General features: G+C 39.3%; 1 protein-coding gene across 6 annotated transcripts in view; it reads left to right on the plus strand.

The window, feature by feature from the left end:
• The window catches only part of LOC121506140 (sodium-driven chloride bicarbonate exchanger-like), a 92,044-nt gene extending 69,283 nt beyond the window's left edge, over positions 1–22,761 (plus strand). For 5 of the 6 annotated variants that reach the window (XM_041781739.1, XM_041781741.1, XM_041781738.1 and 2 more), the window contains 14 exons: positions 2,460–2,634; positions 2,717–2,850; positions 3,012–3,257; positions 9,739–9,844; positions 10,423–10,584; positions 12,731–12,844; positions 13,649–13,810; positions 14,560–14,811; positions 14,921–14,989; positions 15,069–15,242; positions 15,331–15,453; positions 15,547–15,611; positions 18,213–18,326; positions 18,470–18,570. In XM_041781739.1, coding sequence (XP_041637673.1) covers positions 2,460–2,634; positions 2,717–2,850; positions 3,012–3,257; positions 9,739–9,844; positions 10,423–10,584; positions 12,731–12,844; positions 13,649–13,810; positions 14,560–14,811; positions 14,921–14,989; positions 15,069–15,242; positions 15,331–15,453; positions 15,547–15,611; positions 18,213–18,326; positions 18,470–18,485 — 1,912 coding nt within the window. In that variant the 3' untranslated portion in view covers positions 18,486–18,570. Of the gene's footprint in view, positions 1–2,459; positions 2,635–2,716; positions 2,851–3,011; positions 3,258–9,738; positions 9,845–10,422; positions 10,585–12,730; positions 12,845–13,648; positions 13,811–14,559; positions 14,812–14,920; positions 14,990–15,068; positions 15,243–15,330; positions 15,454–15,546; positions 15,612–18,212; positions 18,327–18,469; positions 18,571–18,601; positions 18,640–19,086 lie in introns of those variants that run through there. The other variant, XM_041781742.1, reaches the window with a different exon arrangement.
• Positions 22,762–22,852: the final 91 nt, after the last annotated feature.

Below are 22,852 nucleotides of genomic sequence, written 5' to 3' on the forward strand. Positions count from 1 at the left end.
TTTTGTGCCATCAATCTTTGAATCTACTAAATCCCAAATTTGTTCAATAGGATTCAAATCCGGACTTTGACTTGGCCAGTCCATCAGTTCCAGTACTCCGGATTCCTTTTTCTTGGTCAGATACTCTCTGCACAGCTTTGAAGTCTGCTTGGGGTCATTGTCTTGTTGGTATATGAACCCACGAAGTTCTTGTTCATGATTTTCACTCATTTGCCCACGCCGTATCTACAAATGGAACCCCATACCATAATGGAATCTCCACTGTGTTTCACTGTGGGTGCAATGCATCTGGCATCAAAACATTCTCCAGCTTTTCTGCGGACATAAACACGACGATGCTGACCGAAGAGTTCAAACTTGGACTTGTCCGTCCAGAGTACCTTCTTCCAGTCATCAACAGTCCAGTGTTTGTGCTCCCTGGCAAATCTGAGGCGTTCCTGGATGTTTGCAGGCCTCAATAATGGCTTCTTAGCAGCTATTCTTCCCTTTAAGCCTTCAGTCATCAGCTTATGGTCATTCTGGAGACTTTCTCAGACTCTGATCTGGAAGCATTCATCTCTGCCTGAAGATCAGCAGTGGTCTTCCTTCTGTCTCTAGTATTTCAAATCTTGAGGTGTCTGACATCTGCTTCAGTTAACTTTGGTTTCCTGCCTCTTCCTTGGCGCATTTTCTAAGTACCAGTCTCGGCAATTGACTCCAAAGCATACTTGACCAGACTGTGAGAACACTTTATGTCTTTCTCTGTTTGTCTCAGAGACCATCCAGTATCATGAAGTGCTTTAATGCGGACTCTTTCATTTTCAGTGAGCTCTCCACGTTTTACCACTTTGAACAGGAATGAGGAATTTCAAACTGAATTCACCCAAATTTGAGCCGGCTCACTGGGCTTCTCTGAGAAGTCAGAAATGAATCAAGCATAACATTCAACCACTAAAACTAATTTTTCTCTTCAGGAATGCAAGTAAATAACTCTAATTTGACATATTAATCAAGAAATGATAATGTGCTTTACTGTTTTTTCCATTTTTTTTCATTCAGTCTAAGGACTCGCCTTTCTTTTATTGCTTATCAGTTCACACTGAAAAACAGAGGACCATCTCTGTGAAGCAACCCACCAATTTCTCTACAGTCAGCATCTACATTATTGTCATTCAAAGGGCATTTAAAGGCGTTAATATGACAAAAAGATGTGACGGGTCTTGGATCTGATTGAAATGCTAAATGTTATGCAGTTATACCTCTCTGTTATTGTTCCTGTTTTAGCTAACCTGCATTGCTGCCTAGAATAACTCTTGTTATATCAGAGGGAGGTACCTTGATAAGCCTTTAGGGCTTCTACGCCCCCCTGCACGGTGTTTTGATTGAATTACCTTGTATTGTTCTTAGGCAAAGTGGAAGGAACAAGGGGTCTAAGAAAGAGACTCAGCTTCAACATGAGTATTTGTCTTTGAGCTATTTTCCAATTAAACACGGAGCTGCAATGTAGTAATGGGCTCTCTGGCTCTCTTTAGGGATCAGCTCAATAAGAAGGTTCAGCTCTTAAATGGCTCTTCATTACTACTACATTGGATCAGCCAACTACAGTGATGTTTTTACATTGTTGATATTTGTGTTGGATTTTATGCTGAAGCCTGCTCCTTTGCTGGGTGCTGAGCAATATGACACGCTCAGAGTAAGACATTGATGTTATACCATCAATCATGAGTCCTTGGGGTGCAGATGGCCTAGTGGTTTACGTGTACGCAGGCAGCCCGTGTTCAAGTCAAGCTGGTGGCTTCTTCCCCTCATGTCTGTCCTCCACTCTCATCCCTGCTTCCACTGTCCTCCACTATAAATAAAGGCATAAAGAGCCCAAAAATATAGCTTTAAACAAAAAAGCACGAGTCCTTACTGTGTGATGTACCTGTGGTAGAGCCATGTGAGGATAAAATCATCCCTTTTAAGTCAATCATACAAGAAAAGGCCTTGATTGGGATCAGGATCTTGTTTCTCACATGAAAGATCCAGATCCTTAAACCAGCTTGTTCACAAACGACATAATTACTGCAGAATCTTCAATTTGTTTATATTTCAGCTTTTAGTTTCCTAACTATTCTGGAAAAAGGATTTAATGCAGAAATAATTTGTTGGGTCTAGCTGTTGGCACTTTCTCACACATTAAGAAGGACAACTACTTAACATAAGATTGTATTTTTTGTATTATCCTTAACAAACATTATTATTTGACAAATTTTATCTGTAGAACCAGTAAAAATATTTAGATAACTTATTTTGCTTTAGTTTTATGTGTCTACTATGATTTTTGGTCTTTTCTTGTAATCTTATGGGGATAGAACTTTTATTACCATTTATTTCCTCGTCAGGTATTTTAACACCTCTCTAACAAAAAGCTGAACAGAGGAACTGCCAGACGCATCTGATTTTCAAGTATCTCTTCTAAAATCTTTGTTTCCCTGCAGGATATTTGGCGGGTTAGTCCTGGATGTCAAGCGTAAGGCTCCCCACTACCTTTCCGACTACACAGATGCCATCAGTCTGCAGTGTTTGGCCTCCTTCCTCTTCCTCTACTGCGCCTGTATGTCACCTGTCATCACCTTTGGAGGACTCCTGGGCGAGGCCACAGAGGGACGTGTGGTAAGAGTACGGCTTATTTACTCCCTCTAGATCTGATTTGTTTCTGAATGTGAATTAAAGTGTTGATTTTCTGCATTTTTAGAGTGCAATTGAGTCCCTTTTTGGGGCCTCCATGACTGGGATAGCATACTCGCTCTTCGCTGGTCAGCCTCTTACCATCCTGGGCAGCACGGGGCCTGTCCTCGTCTTTGAGAAAATCCTTTTCAAGTTCTGCAAGTAAGTTTTTTTTTTTACGTTACTATACAAATAATGCTTTTGTGTCATGAATATTTCAGCGTTTATGCTGGATGTGTGTGCTTTCTGCTTGACTGGGGATGCCAGATCTAATCGCCCGTCCCTTCACTCATGTGTGCGTGTATGCGACCTGTCTCTCTCAGGGAATATGGCCTCTCCTACCTCTCCCTGAGGGCCTGCATTGGCCTGTGGACAGCCTTCTTCTGTCTGCTGCTGGTAGCCACGGATGCCAGCTCGCTTGTTTGTTACATCACACGCTTCACTGAGGAGGCTTTTGCTGCGCTGATCTGCATCATCTTCATTTATGAGGCACTGGAGAAGCTGATCCACCTGGGTGTGCACTATCCCATCAATAAAAACAACAACCTACAGAAACTCACCATGTACTCGTAAGTGCTCCACTGAAATCCCTTAGTAATTAAAATATATTAAAGCTGGCTGTTTAAAAATTAACTTTTAAGATGTAAGGGGGAGGGAGGAGGAGACGAGAAATACCTAAGGCTTACATGCGCTCACAGATATGGAGCTTCTTTGAGTGTTGTGTATTCCAGCATGTTCTGGGCGGTGATTTGGGTAAATTTTCACTCATTTTAAATCTCATACAGTGTGTGACGGTGCAGCTGCACACTTGAGATAATGACATTTCATGACATCTCTTTATACTTGGGTGTGAGTGGGGGGCAGTAAAAGATTGGCGTATTGTATAGTATTTCACTTGCATCACAAGAGCTAAAAAAGTACGAAACGAGCAGAGAAACAGGCCTAAATTACCTCATTTGTCTCGGAATGAGTAATGGCATGTCTCAAGTGGTTGTACGGTGGCTGGCCTGCTGTTTAGTTTTCTAGATCGCCTGAAAATTTCTTGTTACCACACAAAAAGAAGCATTGTTGTTCCAGGATAATGGCTTAGATCTTTAAAATAGATTTTTTTTTTTTTGCTTGTCATGGCGGTGTCCGGGCAGACAGGGCCTTCTTGTGTGGAGTTTGTATGATCTCTTGGTGTACTCTGGCTCCTCCCAGACCAAAGAGCTCCTTAGGGTAACTAGACTCATGCATGTGAGCATGCCTGGTTGGTTCTTGGGCCCTGTTTACACGACAGTGTTTTCAGGTGGTAACTCAAAAATTTTGTAGCATTTTGGCTGTCCATTTACACGAGAACGGCGTTTTGGTGCCTGAAAATGGAACAATTTGAAAACGGGCTCCAGAGTGGAAGTTTTTTAAAACGCCATCTCTGTGTAAACAGAGAAAACAACACTTTCAGGAAACATGCTACAGCTGCAGTCAGTTGTCAAGTGCGAGTGCCGCAGCACTCTGAACCGAGCCATGGCAGCTCGAACCCGTCTGGTGTAGTGATTCAGCTTGTCAGGTCACAGAGAGCTGGATTTAGAGGGGAAACATTATTCTCCTTTGGAGGGCTATCAATGCCAGTTTTGTTCGATAAAGTCATGCTATTCATTTTGAAAATGATTACATCCATCTTTTTCTAATTGATCATGATAATTACTGTCAGCACTTTCATAAAGAAATTTCACGGCTCATATAAACACAAAAAGTGCTTTGCATGATCAGTCTTGTTATAACAGATATCCACTGAGGATAATTCATTTTCCATGTACAAATTTATCCCCTATAGCCTTTAATTTCTCATGGATTTTTTTTTTTTTATGAAGTGCAGCGCTTCCTGTTCATGAGCCCAGCTGGAAATAGAACGCATTTTCAGAATGATATTCCTATTTTCCCTTTTTTCAAATATATCTGCTTCTTGGAAATGATCAAGCCTTTGTGTTTTTTCTTAAAGTTTAAACCTGGGGACTTCAGCCTGTAAGACTCTCCTGTCTCCGCCATCAGCTGCACATCAGAAGTTATCTGTGTTAGGATTGACAAAGATAGCTGTAATCACTTCTAAGAAGCAGATAAGACTGAAAAAGGGGAAATATTATTCTGAAAAGGCTTTCTTTGTCCTGCTGTGCTTTAAGCAGAGAGCGCTGCACTTCCTGAGAAAATCAACAAGAAATTAAAGGCTGTAGGAGAAAAAATTGTCAGTGTAAAATTAAACAGTCCTGAAGCATATCTTCATTATTTATTATAACAAGACTGGTCTAGGAGAGCATTTTTGTGTTTGTATGTGCCGTGAAATTTCGCTACAGCAGTGATGAAGAGGAGGATTTAGTGATGAATTACTCTCACGCACCTGTGTGTGATAAAGATGTTCCACATGATCAAAAACACATGTGAATGTGCAGTATAGTCGTTGTTGTAGAGACAGTTTTATTGGTCAGTAAATGACTTAACTACAGCGTTTTGTCGCGTATACAAGGCCTCAACCTTGTGATTGGCCCAGTCCAGGGTGTATCCCTGCTTTTTGCCCAGTGACACCTGAGATTTGGACTGTGACCCTGAACGGTATAAGCAGTGTAGATAATGGAAGGATCCACACATTTATCCCCAATCTTTATGTGATTGTGGTTCATTATGAGTCATTAAAGGTTTCCTCAGTCTCAATGATTTTTATCTGCAATTTATGCCACACTTGCAGATCAAATCTGCTTCAGTCAACCAGAAGAAATTCACACTGATGGAGGACATTTTTCCGAAAGAGCTTTCCTTTTGTCATCAGAGATGGGTTAACTTCATAATGGGGACATAAATCTGTCCATTAGACTTAGAGGAGAGGAAAAATCTTAAATCAGCTCATTATCAACAACAAGATGAATTAGTCAGTATCCTGTGAAAGAATCACAAACTCTTCACTCCTTTTAGACATCCAGTACCTTCTTTTTTCATTTTTATGCTTCATTGCTATAAGATAACTTTAAAGGAGTTTGAATATGATTGATTAAAAATACTGGTCTTGGTTCCAGATGTGGACTCAGACTCTTTCCAGGCTCTGCTGTCGTCATTGTTGTTGCAGCTCCTGTTGCATCCACCGTCCCCCGCGTCATAGCACATTTGTACACACGTGCTCAGGGGTTTTGCTGCATCATCAAACGACAGATGGTGCGGTGTTACAGTAGACAAACTGTCCAGTTTTTTTCAGTAATGGGTTTTGCTTTATGGTGAATAATCCCATGTAGAGTGTGTGTAAGGAGCATCAAGCATTATCCCAGCACATAAGCTGGCTCCTGTGAGTGTGTAGCCAAGAGCTCCTTCTGTGGGTTTCTATTCTGGTGGAGTGGACAGCAGGGGATGCTGACATTTACTTTTGTTAAATGCCAGCAGTGATGGCTGAGCAGAATGGTTAGGCCATGTTGAATTGAGCAATGGATTACAAATGCTTATTTATTCATTTCTGATTAATTGTACATCTAATTCTTGATTTTTAAAGTTGTGACTGAGATTGGAAATCATTCCAAAGTGGGTATTTGACACGTCACACATCTGCGCTCTGCCCCATAACAGTCAAAGATCCAAAAATATTCAATTATTTACCTTGTGTACTAAAAATGTAGGCTGTATTTGTGCACTAAGAATGACTTTGGAAGATTAATTTTATGCATTTGAGCAAAAAAATCAAAACAAGAGAACCTGAGCATGTAATAATGTATGCACATGTGCGCTGCAATTGCACCTAATGAGTTTTCCAAAAATAGACAAAAATGGACAGTTCATTAGCCGTGTTTATGCCAATTAGATTAGAAAATGTGATTTTGCAGTTAATGGTCATTATCCCTGCTTAGGACTGAAGTACTGGAAGGACATGTTAACCCGTCTGAGTTGCATTTGTTGATCTTTTTGCTGAAGTTGACTATGAAATCAGATTTAATGCATGAACTACCAACAGTCAAGTTATTCTAATAGCTTGAATTTACAGCAAATAAATGCTTCTATTTTATGACACTGGATAGCTTATAAGGACTTCAAAATGTTGATTAGAGCTCAACTCTTTCATCGGCAAGGCCAATAAACATTATTAGTATCCTCCTGCAGTAGATGAGTGAGAATTTAGGAAACAAAAATAATAGCCTGAGTTGGCTACAGTTATTTGCATGCATGCACGCTATGGCTCAAAGCAAAGGTTGATGATCTCTTTTACTCTTTTTTGGAGCTTGTTGGGGTATCAGACTTGTTCACATGCTAAAGCTTTTCCTCTGTCTGTGCTAATTTAGATATGCTTCCATCTGTTGTTTATTTTCTGACATAGCAAAAACCTTCAGTTTGTTTGGTAAGAGGGTTTCTAGTTTGAACCCCCTGACTGAGTTTAAGCATAGTGGTTAAATATTCTATCAGTACCTGTGTGGACTGTTTTTGGTTTAATGCAACGCTGAAAAACAGTCTGGAGCCTCTAGAACCACCTGTGGCTCTTTTGTGATGATTTGTGGCTCCTTTATGTCTCCATTTGAAATGTTATTTCCCCAAATAAACCTTTTTAAAGGGAAACTATGACCTCAGAAATTATCCATTGCATGTCACATTAATCAGTTTGAATCCCCACCTTAATACAGTTGGCTTTAATTTTCAACCTTTATTTTTTGTCTGTACATTTCCATTGCCCTATTTTTTCTTTTGCTACTTTAAATCCATATCACTGCCTTAAGCCCACTTTTGCTATTTCTTTTTGCTCATTTTTATTACTTTTATCCCATTTCTGCCACCAGTTTTTTGCTTTTTTATCCTGATTTTTGCAATATTTTCCCTTTTTTTGCCACTTTTTTGCCCATTTAAGCCATGTTTTACCACTACATGCAACTGTTTTCAGCATTCTTGCCATTCTTTGCTGCTTTTTGACCATTTTTCCCACAATTTGCCCATTTTAGTCAATTTTACACTCATTTTATGCCATGTTTTTGCCTTTTTTGGCCATTTTTTGTCACCTGTAACACATGTTTTTGGGTAACTTCTCACCCATTTTTGCCACTTACTGCCCTATTCTGCCACTTTTTCTCCCTGTTTTTCCACTTTTCACCCTCTTTTTGCCATTTTATGCCTGCTTTACCCCTTTTGCCCCTTGTTGCCACTTTTTTGCCACTGTTTGACCATTATTTGCCACTTTGTACTTACTTTTATTTGCCACTTTAATCAGTTTTTGCCACTTTTTGCCACTGGATGGCTGAAGTGCCGATGTTTATAAGGTGCTATACAATGCCTTAGATTGTCACTTATGTTCTCTGTGTATTTAGGAGAAATAAAGTCCAGATCCAGATGTAAACACCTGGAAATGAAAGCTGAAATGTTGATTTCTTATCTCATATTCATCTTTTGATGTCAAACCCAAATGTTTTCAGTCAACAGTAAAAATAAAAGGACTTGGCCTCACTGTTCCAGTGCTCTTGGAGGGGTGTGTAAATGTCAGTGACTTTATCATATGAAGTGAGTCACTCACAAGCAAAGAAATTTGTCAGAAGCGGACTGAAAGAGGCGTTTCTCTGTAAACAGGCAGTGATCTTAAAGGATACAAAAGCCTGGATGCCTACGTAGCTGTCAGTGTGAATACCTTCTTTTTTTAGTTTTTCTTTAAGATGTCAAAATATGCTCATCAGACTACACAAAGACGCATTTGCAAGTACTCCTTCTGTTTTCAAACTCTCATTCAGTGAAAGTCAGCGGTGAACAGGGTCACTTTTTCAAACACAATAGTGATGTTTGCCAGCGTTGGTGCATTCAGGGCTTCTGTGATGGGCTGTTGCTGTGGAAAATGCTGTTTGTATACATCTATTACCAGCATTTCAAACTCTCTAAACTTTCTGCACAAAATGTCATAGATTAGCGCAGAGAATTTATCATCAGAAATATTTATTTAGCTCTAAATTTGAGCAAATAATGTGCAATTTTTCCATGCAGGTGAGGGCCAGCAGAACAGACTGGTTTATGTCAGATGAAAGAGATCTATAGAGATTTAGACAGAGAAGTTCCTCAGTGTACAGGCAGAAAGTTAGAATATAATGAAAAAGTTTGCTGTCATTTGATTCAAGAAGTTAAACTTCCATGTTGATGATTACATTTCACATCAATCAAAAATCCACTCTCTCAGAATATTAGAATATCACAAAAATTAGTCCAGAAAAGGATTGCTCATTTAGGTGATCAATACTTGATAGCGGCCTCCAGCTCATCTGTATTGTTGAGTCTGTTGTCTCTCATCTTCATCTTGACAACACCTTTAAGAGTCTCTCCATATATAGGAGAATAATTAATTTTTACATGAATTTTTTAAGAACCTTGTCTTGCCTTTCACTTAAACTCCACAGCATGTAAATTCTGCCACCAGGGGGCTCTCAATGTAAAAGATGATAGCAAACGATGACAATTTAAGACATGCTGCTGATTTTGATTTGAGGACTATATTCAATAAAAAAAATGCACTTCATAAGGCATTTTATGTTAGTGTTTAATGTTTTCATTTCATTCATGAATTTCACATAGTGAGAGTGAAAAGCTGTTAAAAGTGGCCATGCTGCAAGCTACTTAAAAGCATGCTCTAATAAGTAGGAGAGCCACTCTGAACAGCTTGTGAAATTCATGCATGAAACCAAAACAGTGGTTTATGTGAGATGAGCAGTGCTTGTCTGCAGTGTTATGAGGGTCGAGGTAATTTGCTACCAAAAGCTACTGCAGCTTTCAGTAGCAAATGATTCCTGTGTAGCAGTCTATGACGCAACATTCAGAATTTCCATTGTAACAATAAACAAGCTGTATCTGTTAGGGTGGCACCGTCATTGAGGCTTGTAAGACAAGATGCATCCTGTTACAAGAATCAAGAATTTGTCTGACTTTGAAATTAAATCATTGTAGACATTTCAGTGCAAAAATTCTACCTTCTGTATAAATCTAAGACCCAAAATGTTGGGATTATATTATTTCTTTTCTCAGTTATCATATCCATCTTGTTTTATTGCTGCTATTTAACAGATTTCTTTTAAATATCCTTTTTAGGTGTTCGTGTGTGGAGCCCAGGAACCCCAGCAATGAAACTCTCCGGTACTGGGAGGAGAGAAACATCACAGCCTCTCAGGTCAACTGGACTATGCTGGAGGTCAAGGTAAGGATCCCTTCACATTTAGAGGCTTTCTGAGTTCATGTGGCTGATGAATAAAAGTCAAATAGAAGTACTAATTTCTATCCATCCCTGTCTGTTAAAAGTTGCTGACCCAGCTCACTAACAACAACTGGGGTATTTGTTTTCTGCGCCCTAAGGCGGCGTGTTGTGTCTCACTTAGCTCACTTTGCTCTATCAGGAGGCGTCATAAGTCTAGGCGGGGATTAAGAACGTGTGGGCTGGATTTCACAGGATTTAGCTGAGCAGAATGAGCGTGAGGATGCAGTGAGAAGAGTTGATTCTCTCACTGTCAGACACAAATAAGCCCTGCCTGTGGTGGCCCGCCGTGTCACTCCTACACGTGCTTCATTTGTAGACTTATGGCAGCAGTTACTCTGTGAGGCCAGATCAGAGGAGGCCTTTGGGATTGTATGCAAATGGATGAACTGTGTACCGCATGCATAATTGAAAGCGCAGAGTCCTCGTCGGTGTTCAGTTTTCACTAACTCACTGCTGACATCCATCATTGCCTATTATCCCATCCTCCTCATCATCATCCCCGTGTCCTCTGGTGCCAGTAGGAGTGCGAGATGTTTCACGGCGAGTTTGAAGGCAGTGCCTGCGGCCCTCATGGTCCCTACATCCCCGACGTCCTCTTCTGGTGCGTCGTCCTCTTCTTCTCCACCGTCTTCATGTCTGCCTTCCTTAAGGAGTTCAAGACAAGCCGCTACTTCCCCACCAAGGTACAAATCACACTGTATTAACTCATCACAAACACACGTATTATTTTTTATTCTGCTGCAGTTCTCCTGAAGTCTCTGAGGCCTTGTGCTTATATCTGCAAAATTAAATCTGCTCCATTCATTTTGCACCCCCCTCTTTCTGCCAGGGGACTAAGATTAACCAGAAAGTAGTTTACATGTCATCACCTCTGTGTCGTTTAGATTATGCTGCCATCTACTGGTGGTTCACAGACACAGCAGATATTCTGCAGTCTTTGCTGCTGTTCTATTTTTACTATTTCTATGATTTATCATTGAGATGACACTCATGAGCGTAATGTGTGGCGTGATGCTGACACATTCATCTGCGGAGTACCAGCGCCACCGTGTGGTGATGAATGCTACACTGCAGTCTAGACATGCTTTACTATTTAACAGCCAGAAAAAAATCACTCCAACTTAACACATAATTAATTTAAACGCAAAGAGATCAGCAGCAGGCAAATACAAATATCAAGACAATCATTCAATTAGAGCTGAGCTGGATAACTTTATTTAATGCTCATATGTAGAGTTAAATCACTACAGTGGCTCTCAATGTAGGGGTTGGGACCCCCTTGGGGGTCGCAAGACACTGAGAGAGGTGTCACCAGATGCTGTAAAAACTAAGAATATTTTTAAATGATATCAAAATGCATATTTTACCAGTTTTTATGAAAATGTGTGCATTACATTAATTGAATGGAAAATAAAAACATGATCATTTTGTGAGAATTACACTGAAATCAAAGTAATCAAAAAGCTTCAAAAGTAAGTCTGCACAGATTTGACTGGACAAACCCAGAGAATGGGCCCCGGTAGTGATTTATTGATAGTATCAATGCATCAGTGTTTTATCAGTAGGGTTGGTGCTAGAATCCTGAATAACAGTTACGTCATTTTGGAGCTGAAAACTGTGTCAAACTTATTGGGTTCTAATGTTGAAAGGGCCACTTTTGAACCCCTTTCCCCACGCAGTTTTCCCACTATTATTTGCTACTTTTAATCAATTTTTGCACAATTTGGACCATTTTTTGCCTCTTTCTACCCAATGTTGCACTTTACACCAACTTAACCACCTTGTAACCTGTTTTCATTACATTTTCCCACCAATTTTTGCCAATTCTAACACATTTTTGACATTTAAACCGCATTTACTCCCTTTTAAACTCTTCCCTCCACTTATTTTCTGCCTGATTTTGCCACTTCTTAACCAAGTTGTGCCTTTTTCTGCCTATTGTTGCTTCTGTTGACCCATTATCACCACTATTAACCCCTTTTTATGCCCATTTTGCCCATTTTAACCACATTTCACTGTGTGTTATGCCCTTTTTGCCGATTTCAGCCTACTTTTTGCCTCAGTTAACCAATTTTTTTCCAGTTTAAACCACTTTTTCACAATTTTAAATACCATTAAACCTTTAAACCCATTCTGCCACTTTTGAATCCCCTTTTACCACTTCATGTACCCATTTTTGCCATTTTTGGATAATTTTTTGCCACTTTTATTTAATTTTCACCATTTCTTACCCAATTTCAGCTACTTTTTAAATTCCATTTCACCACTTTTTCCTCCAATTTTTGCCATTTAAAAAAAAATTAAGAAAAGGGATCTACATTTTTAAAGAAGTAGTGAACACTTTAACATTTTTTTCAACTGTACACTGAAGTATCTGATTGATAAAACACATCACTGCTGATGTTATTTCTGACATTTTCACCAAACTGATATAAATATTCATTTTACGACCTTTAATTAGCTCAAACAGATCTTTGCTTGAAAAATCTTTTCTGAAAAGGTGGGGCTAATGTGACGAAGAAGCCTACCATTGGCCAGGTCTCTGGCACCTTTATTTTGGGGGTCGTGGGCTGAAAAGGCTGAGAATCCCTGACGGACTTAAAACAAGAAAAGAAAAGAACACATTGGATCTGATGCATTAAAGGCTAGGTTAAGTGTCATACATATGTAACATAAATTACCCATGAAAAACAACTCCTGCCAAAGACACTGACATTAAACTGTAATTTTTAGACATCTCTATCCCTCACTTCAATCTTCACTGTGTTTTCATGCAGCCTCTATAAAAACAGACTTTACTTACTAAACGTGTCTCTCTGTTCCCTGCAGGTGCGGGCCATCATCAGTGACTTTGCCGTCTTCATCACCATCCTCACTATGGTCTTAGTGGACTACGCCCTCGGTATCCCCTCTCCTAAATTACAGGTCCCCAGCAAGTTCAAAGTAAGCACCGATTCCCTCCATCATAAAAATATGCTTTGTGTTTTTGTTTATTATATTAACCCTGACTGAATATGCTGCAATAAGTTTATTCTTTAGGTTTAAACTCCTATGTATGCTAACACCAACCTTCCAGAGACAGCAGAAGGAAAATTGCTTATTTGAATTTTAAAAAAAGTGCATTTATATGATGGATTTAAGTGTTCAGATCAACAAAATGTTCAATTCTGCTGACTTCAGCAAGTTTCTGCACTGGAATAATAAAAAAAGGTAGTAAAACAGACAGTCAGATATTAGCCTTTTCCCACCTATAACAGCATAGGTATAAATACAAGTAATGAAAAACATTAAAAGTAAAGACTCAAAACAAATGCATTTTTACTTGCACTGAAAAAAAATCAAATCTTGGGGTGCAGATGGCTTAGTGGTAAGAAGCTAGTCTCCCTAACACAAATTTGAATCTGACTCCTTCCCCCATGTCATTCCCCACTATACGCTGTCCTTTCATTGATGAATAAAGGCAAAAAAGGCCCAAAAATATTATTATGCTTGTTTTAAGTTTCATTCACATTAAAACCCACTTTTAATCCTCTCTTTATAGATGTCTGATTTTATTTGCCGAACATGAATTGCCTCCTTAAATGTCTCGATTTGTGCATCTTAAAATCCTATTTAACGTCTTTATTATCTAATCTGACCTGTAAACCATAAGAACCATCTGTCAAGGTCATACAACATTCAAAATAAAATGATTCCTCCTCTTTTATCCAAACTCTTTCTCACTTTTATCTTTTTTTCCTCCCTCAGCCTACCAGGGATGATCGGGGCTGGATTATAAACCCTGTTGGGCCTAACCCCTGGTGGACCACAATCATCACCTTCATCCCCGCTCTGCTCTGCACCATCCTCATCTTCATGGACCAGCAGATCACAGCCGTCATCATCAACAGGAAAGAGCACAAGCTGAAGGTTAGTAGGCCCTCTAAATTAGTGGTTCCTTTCCTAGGGTCCTAGCGGGGGCAAAGGACCCTATCTGCTCTGTTGTCAAAGTTAGATGTACATATTTTTGTATCATTGGAAATACAGTGCACAACAGTGTATTCTGGCCATCCTAAAACAAAAAAAGTTAAGAGGATTCATCAATTTTTGGGCAAAAATGGGGCACATTTTTTTGAGATTGCAATGTCTATGTTTATGAGAAGAAAAACTCAGAATTTCAGAGTTTAAAAGGTTGAAAATTTACAGGAAATACTCAAAATATTAGAGTTTTAAAGTCTGGAATTTTTACATTAAAATCTCAACAATTTTGGTTGACATATATTTACAACTTTTAAAGTTACAAACTTCTTTTTTTATGGTAAATTTGTGACTTTTTAAACTTGAGAATCATGATTTTTTTTCTTGAAAATAAAAGATCCTCTCCAGTGGTTTATTTCTAGAGTGGTTCTAATACACTTACATAATAATGGATAATTTATACATAGATCTTATGTCAAGAACATGACTCTGTAGGCCTGTTATGTTTGGATTAAAATTGAAGTGTACTCTTTCCAAGTGGGTCCTGGAGTTCTTAGCCTTTCTTAGATGTGAGTAGGGGGCCCTTAGGAAAAAAGGGTTGGGCACCACTGCTCTAAATCATACAAAAACTCACATTTCTGCTGTTTGTTGCTAATTAAAGATTTGTTTAGTTAATAGTGTCTCTTGTCTGGCACCTGCAGAAAGGCTGTGGCTACCACCTGGACCTGTTTGTGGTGGGGGTGATGCTGGGCGTGTGCTCGGTGATGGGCCTGCCGTGGTTTGTGGCGGCCACCGTGCTCTCCATCTCCCACGTGAACAGCCTGAAGCTGGAGTCAGAGTGCTCGGCTCCCGGGGAGCAGCCAAAGTTCCTGGGCATCCGAGAGCAGCGTTTCACCGGCCTCATGATCTTCACTCTGATGGGCTGCTCCGTCTTCATGACGTCTGTCCTAAAGGTCAGTGAACACCTGCAGTTACAGTCTGTCTAGAAAACAGTGGCAGATAATGACACTAGCTGGTAAAGTATTGGTACTGATCCTGATTATTCACTGTATCTGTCTTCAGTTTATCCCCATGCCTGTGCTGTACGGCGTCTTTCTTTACATGGGGGCTTCATCACTCAGAGGCATTCAGGTAATCTTACATAATTCCCTCTGTATTTGATAAGAAGAAAAGTAGAGTAATGGAGCTTTAATGTGTGTCTTTTTTGCAGTTCTTTGACCGCCTAAAGCTGTTCTGCATGCCGGCCAAACATCAGCCAGACTTCATCTACCTTCGTCACGTCCCACTGAGGAAGGTTCACCTCTTCACCATCATCCAACTCAGCTGCTTGGTCCTTCTCTGGATCATCAAGACCTCCAGGGCCGCCATTGTTTTCCCCATGATGGTAACTAAAAAGTACTTCAGTATGTCAGCACATGTTTGTGTGTTTTGAATGCATGTGATTGGTTAATATCCCCTCTTTTCTGCCCCAGGTCTTGGCTTTGGTGTTCATTCGAAAGCTGCTTGACTTCATCTTCACCAAAAGAGAGCTGAGCTGGTTGGATGATCTGATGCCAGAGTGGAAGAAGAAGAAATTGGAGGATGCAGCACAAGAGGTGCAATAATTTAGACAACTAAATGCCAACTAAAAATATAACTGTCTTTGCACAAATCCATGTAAGTGTTTTCTCTTTTGTCCCTTTCTGCAGGAAGAACACAGTATTATTGCAGAGGAAGAAGGCATAGTACAAGTACCACTAGAGGTTAACTTGAAGTAAGTCAATACATTTCTGTTTTTGGTTTTTGATCATTTTATAAATCAATCATCAATATAATTTGGCTTTCTAACAAAAAAAAAATACAAAAAGACCCCTTTAATGTCAAAGTAAAATCAGACTTCTACAAAGCAATGTCAGTTAAATAATAATATGTCATGCCAAACCAGTATTTAGTAGATTTCCCTTTGGCTGCAATCAGAGCTCTGAGTCTGTGTGGATAGGTCTCAATCAGGCACATCTGGGCACTGCAATTTTACTCCATCCTTCTTTGCAAAACTGCTCATGCTCTTTCAGGTTGCGTGTGGATCAGGTGTGAACAGCCCTTTTCAAGTCCAGCCACAAATCTTCTATTGGATTGAGGTCTGGGCTTTGACTCGGCCTCTCTAGAACATTCCCCTTGTTGTTTTTAAACAATTTCTGTGTAGCTTTCTCTTTATGCTTCAGGTCATTGTCTTATTGGAAAATAAATCTTCTCCCACACCATAGTTCTCTTGCAGACTGAATAAGATTGTCCTCCCAAGATTTCTCTATATTTTGTCTCATTCATTTTACCCTCTACCTTTACAAGCCTTCCGGTGCTGGTTGCCTAGAAGCATCCCCACAGCATGACCCTGCCTCCATCATGCTTCACAGTGGGAATGTTGGGTTTGGGGTAATGTGTAGTGTTTGCACCATTTGGGTCTCATCAGACCTAAGAACTTTTTACCACTTGACCATGGAGTCTCCCTCATGCCTTTTGGTGAACTCTAGTCCAGATTGAATCTGAGTTTCCAGATCAGGGCGGACTGATCTAGGCAGATTTGTACATGTGCCAGATTCCTTCCATTTCTTGATGATGGATTTAACTGGACTTTGGGGGACATTTAAGGCCTTGGATATTGTATTCATCCCCTGACTTATACTTTCCAATAACATTTTCTCTGAGTTGCTTGGAGTGTTCTTTTGTCTTCATGGTGAAATGGTAGCCACGAATACTGATAAACCAGTGACTGGACCTTCTAGACCCAGGTGTCTTTATACTACAAGCAAGTTACAAGTTACTAATATTGTCAATCAAGTTTGCCAGATATTCTGAGAACCGCTGCCCAATGTAAAAAACGGTTCAATGATGTAAGGAGAAGGGCCAAAAAAAAGCTGTCAGAGCAAAGAAGGCACACAGTGGCCACCGGGCTGCGCATCAGAGGCCACGATGCACGTCACCGTGTGGACCACCTCGCGGGACAGATGTAATCTGTTCCTGTGTCATGAGTAGGAGTACAAAATTAAGTGACAATTACATAAAACACAGCAGCAGGCTAATCCAGGCATCAGGCTTGTGATCCACCTGCATTCCTGCTCTGTCATCGCCAAACAGGAGAACCTTTGGTGATATATTCTCTCCCGGTATCTCCTCCTCATCCTCCTTGCAATAGTGTACTCCATCTTTTTAGATCACGTTAAGAATAAAGATTAAAACAGAGAAATATGGGCAATCACAGGTAAATCCTTAAGACACCGACTGACTTACATTTATTCAGCGAGCGTCTCGCTCTTTTTTCTTTTCTTTTGAATTTCATGAGATGAGAGAAGCCGAATATATACTCTGTATCGGATGCCGTGGCTGTTTGTGGTTGGCTGAGAGATGTGAACTCGCTAGTTTTTATCACTCCCAGCTGCCATCAGGTTGAGTTTCAATTACGCGTGACAAACATCTTTGATCTGACATCAGATGTGACGGGACAATTTATGTAAATACAAATGTGTATGCTGGTTCAGACGGTTACATTAAATAGTGGTTGCTGTGATTGTTTATTGCATTGGAATGTGCCTGACACTCTGGAAAACTGCCTGTGAGGTTTTGGTGATGTGTGCGCACTGCACGCCTGTCAGCCAAATTACCACTACACCGGGCGCTCCGCCTGTGCCGAGAAGAGACCAGGTTGGAGCTGGCGGGCTTTCAGCGCACCTTTCGCGCAATGTTTTGGCACGAAATTGTCACTGCGCCAAGCTGAATCTGTCGACACCTCCCCCTGGTGCGCCGCCACACCCATCTCGGCGCAGCCCGGTCTACCAAATTGCCAAATTGGCTGCGCACGGTGGTGCGCCGGATGAAATTACCACTTCGCGGGGTGCGCCACACTCCGCCACCCTGCGCTGCGCCACGAAATTAGAGCCCTATAAGTTTGCACAGCAGTGTATTAGTGTATGCATACAATTTTCAGTGCTGATGGTGTACATCATCATCACTACTCAAATCATTCCTGACAATGTGACCCAGATATTTAACCACACCAAGGGCTTGAACAGTAATAAAGAAAGACGATTAGTCATCTTTGGCTTTTACTATCATTGTGAAATTTTATGAGAGTAAAAGCAAAATTAATTGACTCTTGTGATTGCAGGAGTAATAAACCTTTATTTTACTTTCCAGCACGTACTGATACTGGCATAATGGGGCCATAAATACTAGTTAGATGACATAAAAACAAATGCTGGAACATTGATGGCAAAATTCAATAAAGATTTAGACCAAATAAAAGTATTTGTTGATTTATTGAAAGTATTTAGGTAACAGGGAAATGATTATGCCAAGTTATACATAAAGATGTGTCTTCCAGGAGTGACCCAGCCACAGTGAACATCACTGATGAGATGTCCAAAGGTTCCTTCGGGAATGTGTGGAAGAGCGTCAACCCAGCTGAGAGCACAAAAAAGGAACCAAGCGCTAAAAGGTAAACTGTCTTATCTTCACCTCTCTCAGATATCCACATCTCTAATTCATCAATGTCAGGAGGAAAATTATGTCTTTGGGTGTTAAAGCAAGCAGTGGCAGGTGTTTGTTATTAAGAATGTTATGGACTTTATGTTTTTCCAGGAAACCGAGGAGCTAGTATGTTTTTACAAAAGGGGTTTAATCTAAGAACAGCCCTGCCCTTGCAGATTTCCCACAGAGTAGACTAACATAGTGTCTCCTGCCTGCCTCTCTCATTCCATCCCACCCCTAAAGCTCCCCTTCCTAACCTCTCAGAAGCTGAAATCCCAAAGGTGAGTTACTCCCAGTCCCTGTAAGCATGAAGAGTCTTGTCCTGTGTTTACTGCTGACTGTTGAATGCTGCATGATGAAAATGGTGTTGGTTTGCTGCAAATGAATGTAGAAAATAGAGATTTATCAGTCAAACATGGATGCTGGTGGAGTAAAAAGACAGCATGGCCTGGTTATGCATGCTAGTCCAAGGACATGTTTTACTGTGCCCTTCATGTGCTGTAAAGGTGATATGTTTATAGCGCTAGATCGCAGTCATTAGTTGTCAGATAAATGTGTCAGTGTCACATGATGTTTGTGTGTTAGAGTTAAATGCTATAGAGAAATTTGCATGCAGGAATGCATCTTGAATCTTTGAAAAATCCTTCTCCATAAAATGAGCTAGCAATTACTCTAAGCCCTTGCTCTTTGTTAATATTTTTTCTTGATCTAAATCTTTTTTTATGCAGTTCGAGTGGCGGCGAGAAGCGACACAAGCGCCGGAGGCATGACAAGAGCTTGGACAGGGAGACAAGTTTGTGATGACACGTACTGGCGGTGCCACTGTGCTGTCAATCAGTTGATCAAAAAGAAAAAAGATAAAAAAAAAACAATACCGTGCCACACTCAGCCACCTTTGTACTGTGCTACACTGTGTTTTTTGTCATGTAAGTCTGTGTGCAACTTGTGTAAAACAAAGATAAATTTGTTAGAAACAGTATTAACACGAGGAACAAAGACACACTTGTGCTCTTTTTCTATGTATATCAAAAGTTTGGTGATACCAGCATTAGAGGGAAGCAAGAATTACATGACACTGGCAGAAACTGCAGTGTCAGTGGGCCAATTAAGTAGAAATTTTAACAATTTTTAAATCTACTTTATTTGTATTTTGTATGTTTTTATATTTTTTCAACAACAAGGAATTGCCAGTCATCCTTTTAAAACCTGCCACAGTAAACCGCAAATGTGTGGATTTTGTTTGCAATATTTAACGCCAATATTGACTTGATGCACCTCACTTTAGAAACCTAAATCGTAGATCTTTGCCAATTCTGAGCTATTTCACTGGTATCTTTAAAAGTTGGCTCTATAGCTATTCTAGTAATTTTTTGAAAGTATTAAATATACGTTTTATATATTCAGTATATCTAAATGTTTTTTTGTGACAGTGACAACTCATATCATTCCAGAGTCTTCTCCATCGCTGTTTTACCAATAGGCCTAAATGTCTCTCCCTCAGTTAAGTATTTTACAAATGAGTTGAAGGAAAAGTTTGAGGTTCTGGGAAAAATACCTACCCCTTTTTCTTGCTGAGAATCAGATGAGAACATTGACACCTCTCTCACGTTTGTGTGCTAAAATTAAGCAGACAAGCTTAGCTTAGCTTAGCAAAAGGAAGAAAACAGTCCAACTGTTAGCGTAGCATTTTTGAAAGAATATGAAAAATACCCAAAAAGTTGCAAACTACTTTTCATCCTATTTTTCATACTACTCATGTATGAAAAAAAGGTTTTTGAAAGAGACTTGTGGGTTTTGTTTTTTTTTCTGAGCTTGTCAGCAAAGGCTGGAAGCTAACTGGGCAGCTTAGCTTAGCAACAAGACAGAAAACAGTTACACTGTTAGCCTAGCTAGGTAAAAACATTACACAACCTATCAAAAATGTACTAATCAATGCCTTTTTACCATCAACACAAACACACTGTTAAAAATTGACATGTTTTGTAATTTCTGAGCTTGTCAACAAAAGGCTGGAAGCTGACTAGGTAGTTTAGTGTAGCACAACTACAAAACAGTGCAAACAGTTTGCCTCAATAGGTTCAATAACAAAATCTACCAAAACTTACTTATTACTGCTTTTCATCCTACTTCATAATCCACACAAACAGACACTGTTAAAAATTGGCTTGTTTGATTATTTCTGAGCTTGTTGGGAAAAGGCTGGAGGCTTGCTAGGTAGGTTAGCCAAACACAAAGACAGAAAACTGTCCAGCTGTTAGCATAGCTAGGTCAAAACATTAACAAATTTATCAAATCCTATTAATTACTGCTTTTTCTTTACTATCCCCCAGACACTGTTGATAGTTGGTGTTTTATAATTCTAAACTTGTTAGCGAAAGGCTTGGGGCTGATGAAGTAGCTTAGCTTAGCACATCGACAAAACAGTGGAAACGATTTGCTTAAATAGGTTCAAACATTACAAAATCTACCAAAAACTTAATAATTACTGCTTTTCATCCCGTTTTATAATCCACACAGACAGACACTGTTAAAAATGGACTTGTTTGATCATTTCTGAGCTTGTAAGCAAAAGCCTGGAAGCAAACTAGCTAGCTTAGCTTACCTCAGTGACAGAAAACAGCCCAACTGTTAGCATAGCTAGGTTAAAACATTACCAAATCTATTAAAACATACCAATTACGGTTTTGTATCCCATTTTATTATCAACACAAAAATAAATTGTTAAAAACTTGCTTGTTTTGCAATTTATTAGCTTGCAACATTAAGCCTAGAAGCTAAGAAAGGTAGCATAGCTTTTCACAAAGATAGAAAACAGTTAAACGGATAGCCTAGCTCGGTCAAAACACTACAAAACCTTTTAAAAACTTACAAATTGTTGCTTTTTTATCCCATTTTATAATCACACCAACAGACACTGTTAAATATTGACTTATTTTATTTAGTTCTGAGCTTGTTGGAAAAGGCTGGAAGCTAACTGTGTAGCTTAGCTTAGTACAAGGACAGAAAACAGTAAAACTGTTAGCCTTGCTAGGTTCAAACATTACAAAATCTACCAAAAACTTACTTATCACTGCTTTTCATCCCATTTTAATAACAGCATAAAAGGAAATAGTTTCACTTGTTTTACAATTTCTTAGCTAGCTAGCAATATGGCTAGAAGCTAACAAGGTAGCTTAGCTTAGCACAACAACAGCAAACATTTAAACAGTCCAGCTTTGTCATAACATTATAGAATCTACCAACAGCTCGATAATTACTGTTTTATCCCATGATATTATTCACAGACACACACACACACAATAATAATAACAATAATAACAATTATAATAATAATAATATATTGACTTGTTTTCTAATATATGAGCCTCTTAGCAATCGGGTGAGTAGCTAACTGGGAAGCTTATCTTAGAAAAAGACAGAAAACAGTTAAACAGCCTAGTTAGGCCAAAACATTACAGTCTACCATAAAGTTATTATTATTATAATTTTTTTTTAATCCAATTGTCAAATCCATGCAAAAAGAAATTCTTAAAAAATGGACTTCTTTTGCTTACTTAATTACCCAGCTAGCTAGCAGTAGCTTGAAAATTTGGCATAGAGGCATGAGAGAGGAATCAGTCGCCTTTCTGAACGATCAGCAAGAATGGGGTCGAGCAAAACTCCCAAAAAACTTTCTGATATTTGTAGGCAGCTTATTTGAAAAATACATTTTAAGCTAGCATGGCAGCATAGTTTTAAAGCTTTCAGTAGTGGCTTTTTAAAGAAAAACGATCAAATTTTCAAACGCTGAACTTTAAGATGACTGTACAGAAAGCTCTGTTTTCCACCTTCATAATCTTCTCGTCATCTTGTCAGTAAGTGTCATCCATGGACAAACGATCTCCTATCCAAATGACCCTCAACATGTTAGCATCAGAAGCTAATTGTTTTTTAAAAACACCTGCATGACGGTGAAACAGACTTGGCTGTCTCGCTGCAGGACCATGGTTACTTCTAGAGATGCAATAATACCCTTTTCTGGGAAGGGCAACATGTAATAAACGGTAAAGAGTCTTAACAATGTATAATACATAGTATATTTTATTCATGTAAAATGTTACTAATATATTACTAATATGAATTCAGTGTTGAAGGCAGGGTTTTTTTCTGTTCTAGATGTTCTTTTCCCCATTGTCTTATTGATGGTTCTTAGTTTTAGAGACACTAATAAAGGGTCAAAATTATATCAATATCACATATTTTGACCACTTCTGTGTGGAATTTCTGCCTTAAACTTGGTAGTGATAGCTGTACACTTTCTGTTCAATAATTTAAGTCACCTGTATAGAAACCCATCTGGTCAGATTTGTTGTTCTATTGTGATTTGTTTCATGAGAATGAGAGAGAGAGTGAATGAGAGCATAAATAAAGATGTTAAACAAACTCTGCCGCGGTGATTTGGTGTTTTATTGGTCACAGCTTATCCACAGGGACTTAAAGGTCAGGCAGGAGGCA

The sequence above is a fragment of the Cheilinus undulatus genome, linkage group 24 (genome assembly GCF_018320785.1).
Source record: "Cheilinus undulatus linkage group 24, ASM1832078v1, whole genome shotgun sequence".
Taxonomy (NCBI): Eukaryota; Metazoa; Chordata; class Actinopteri; order Labriformes; family Labridae; genus Cheilinus; species Cheilinus undulatus.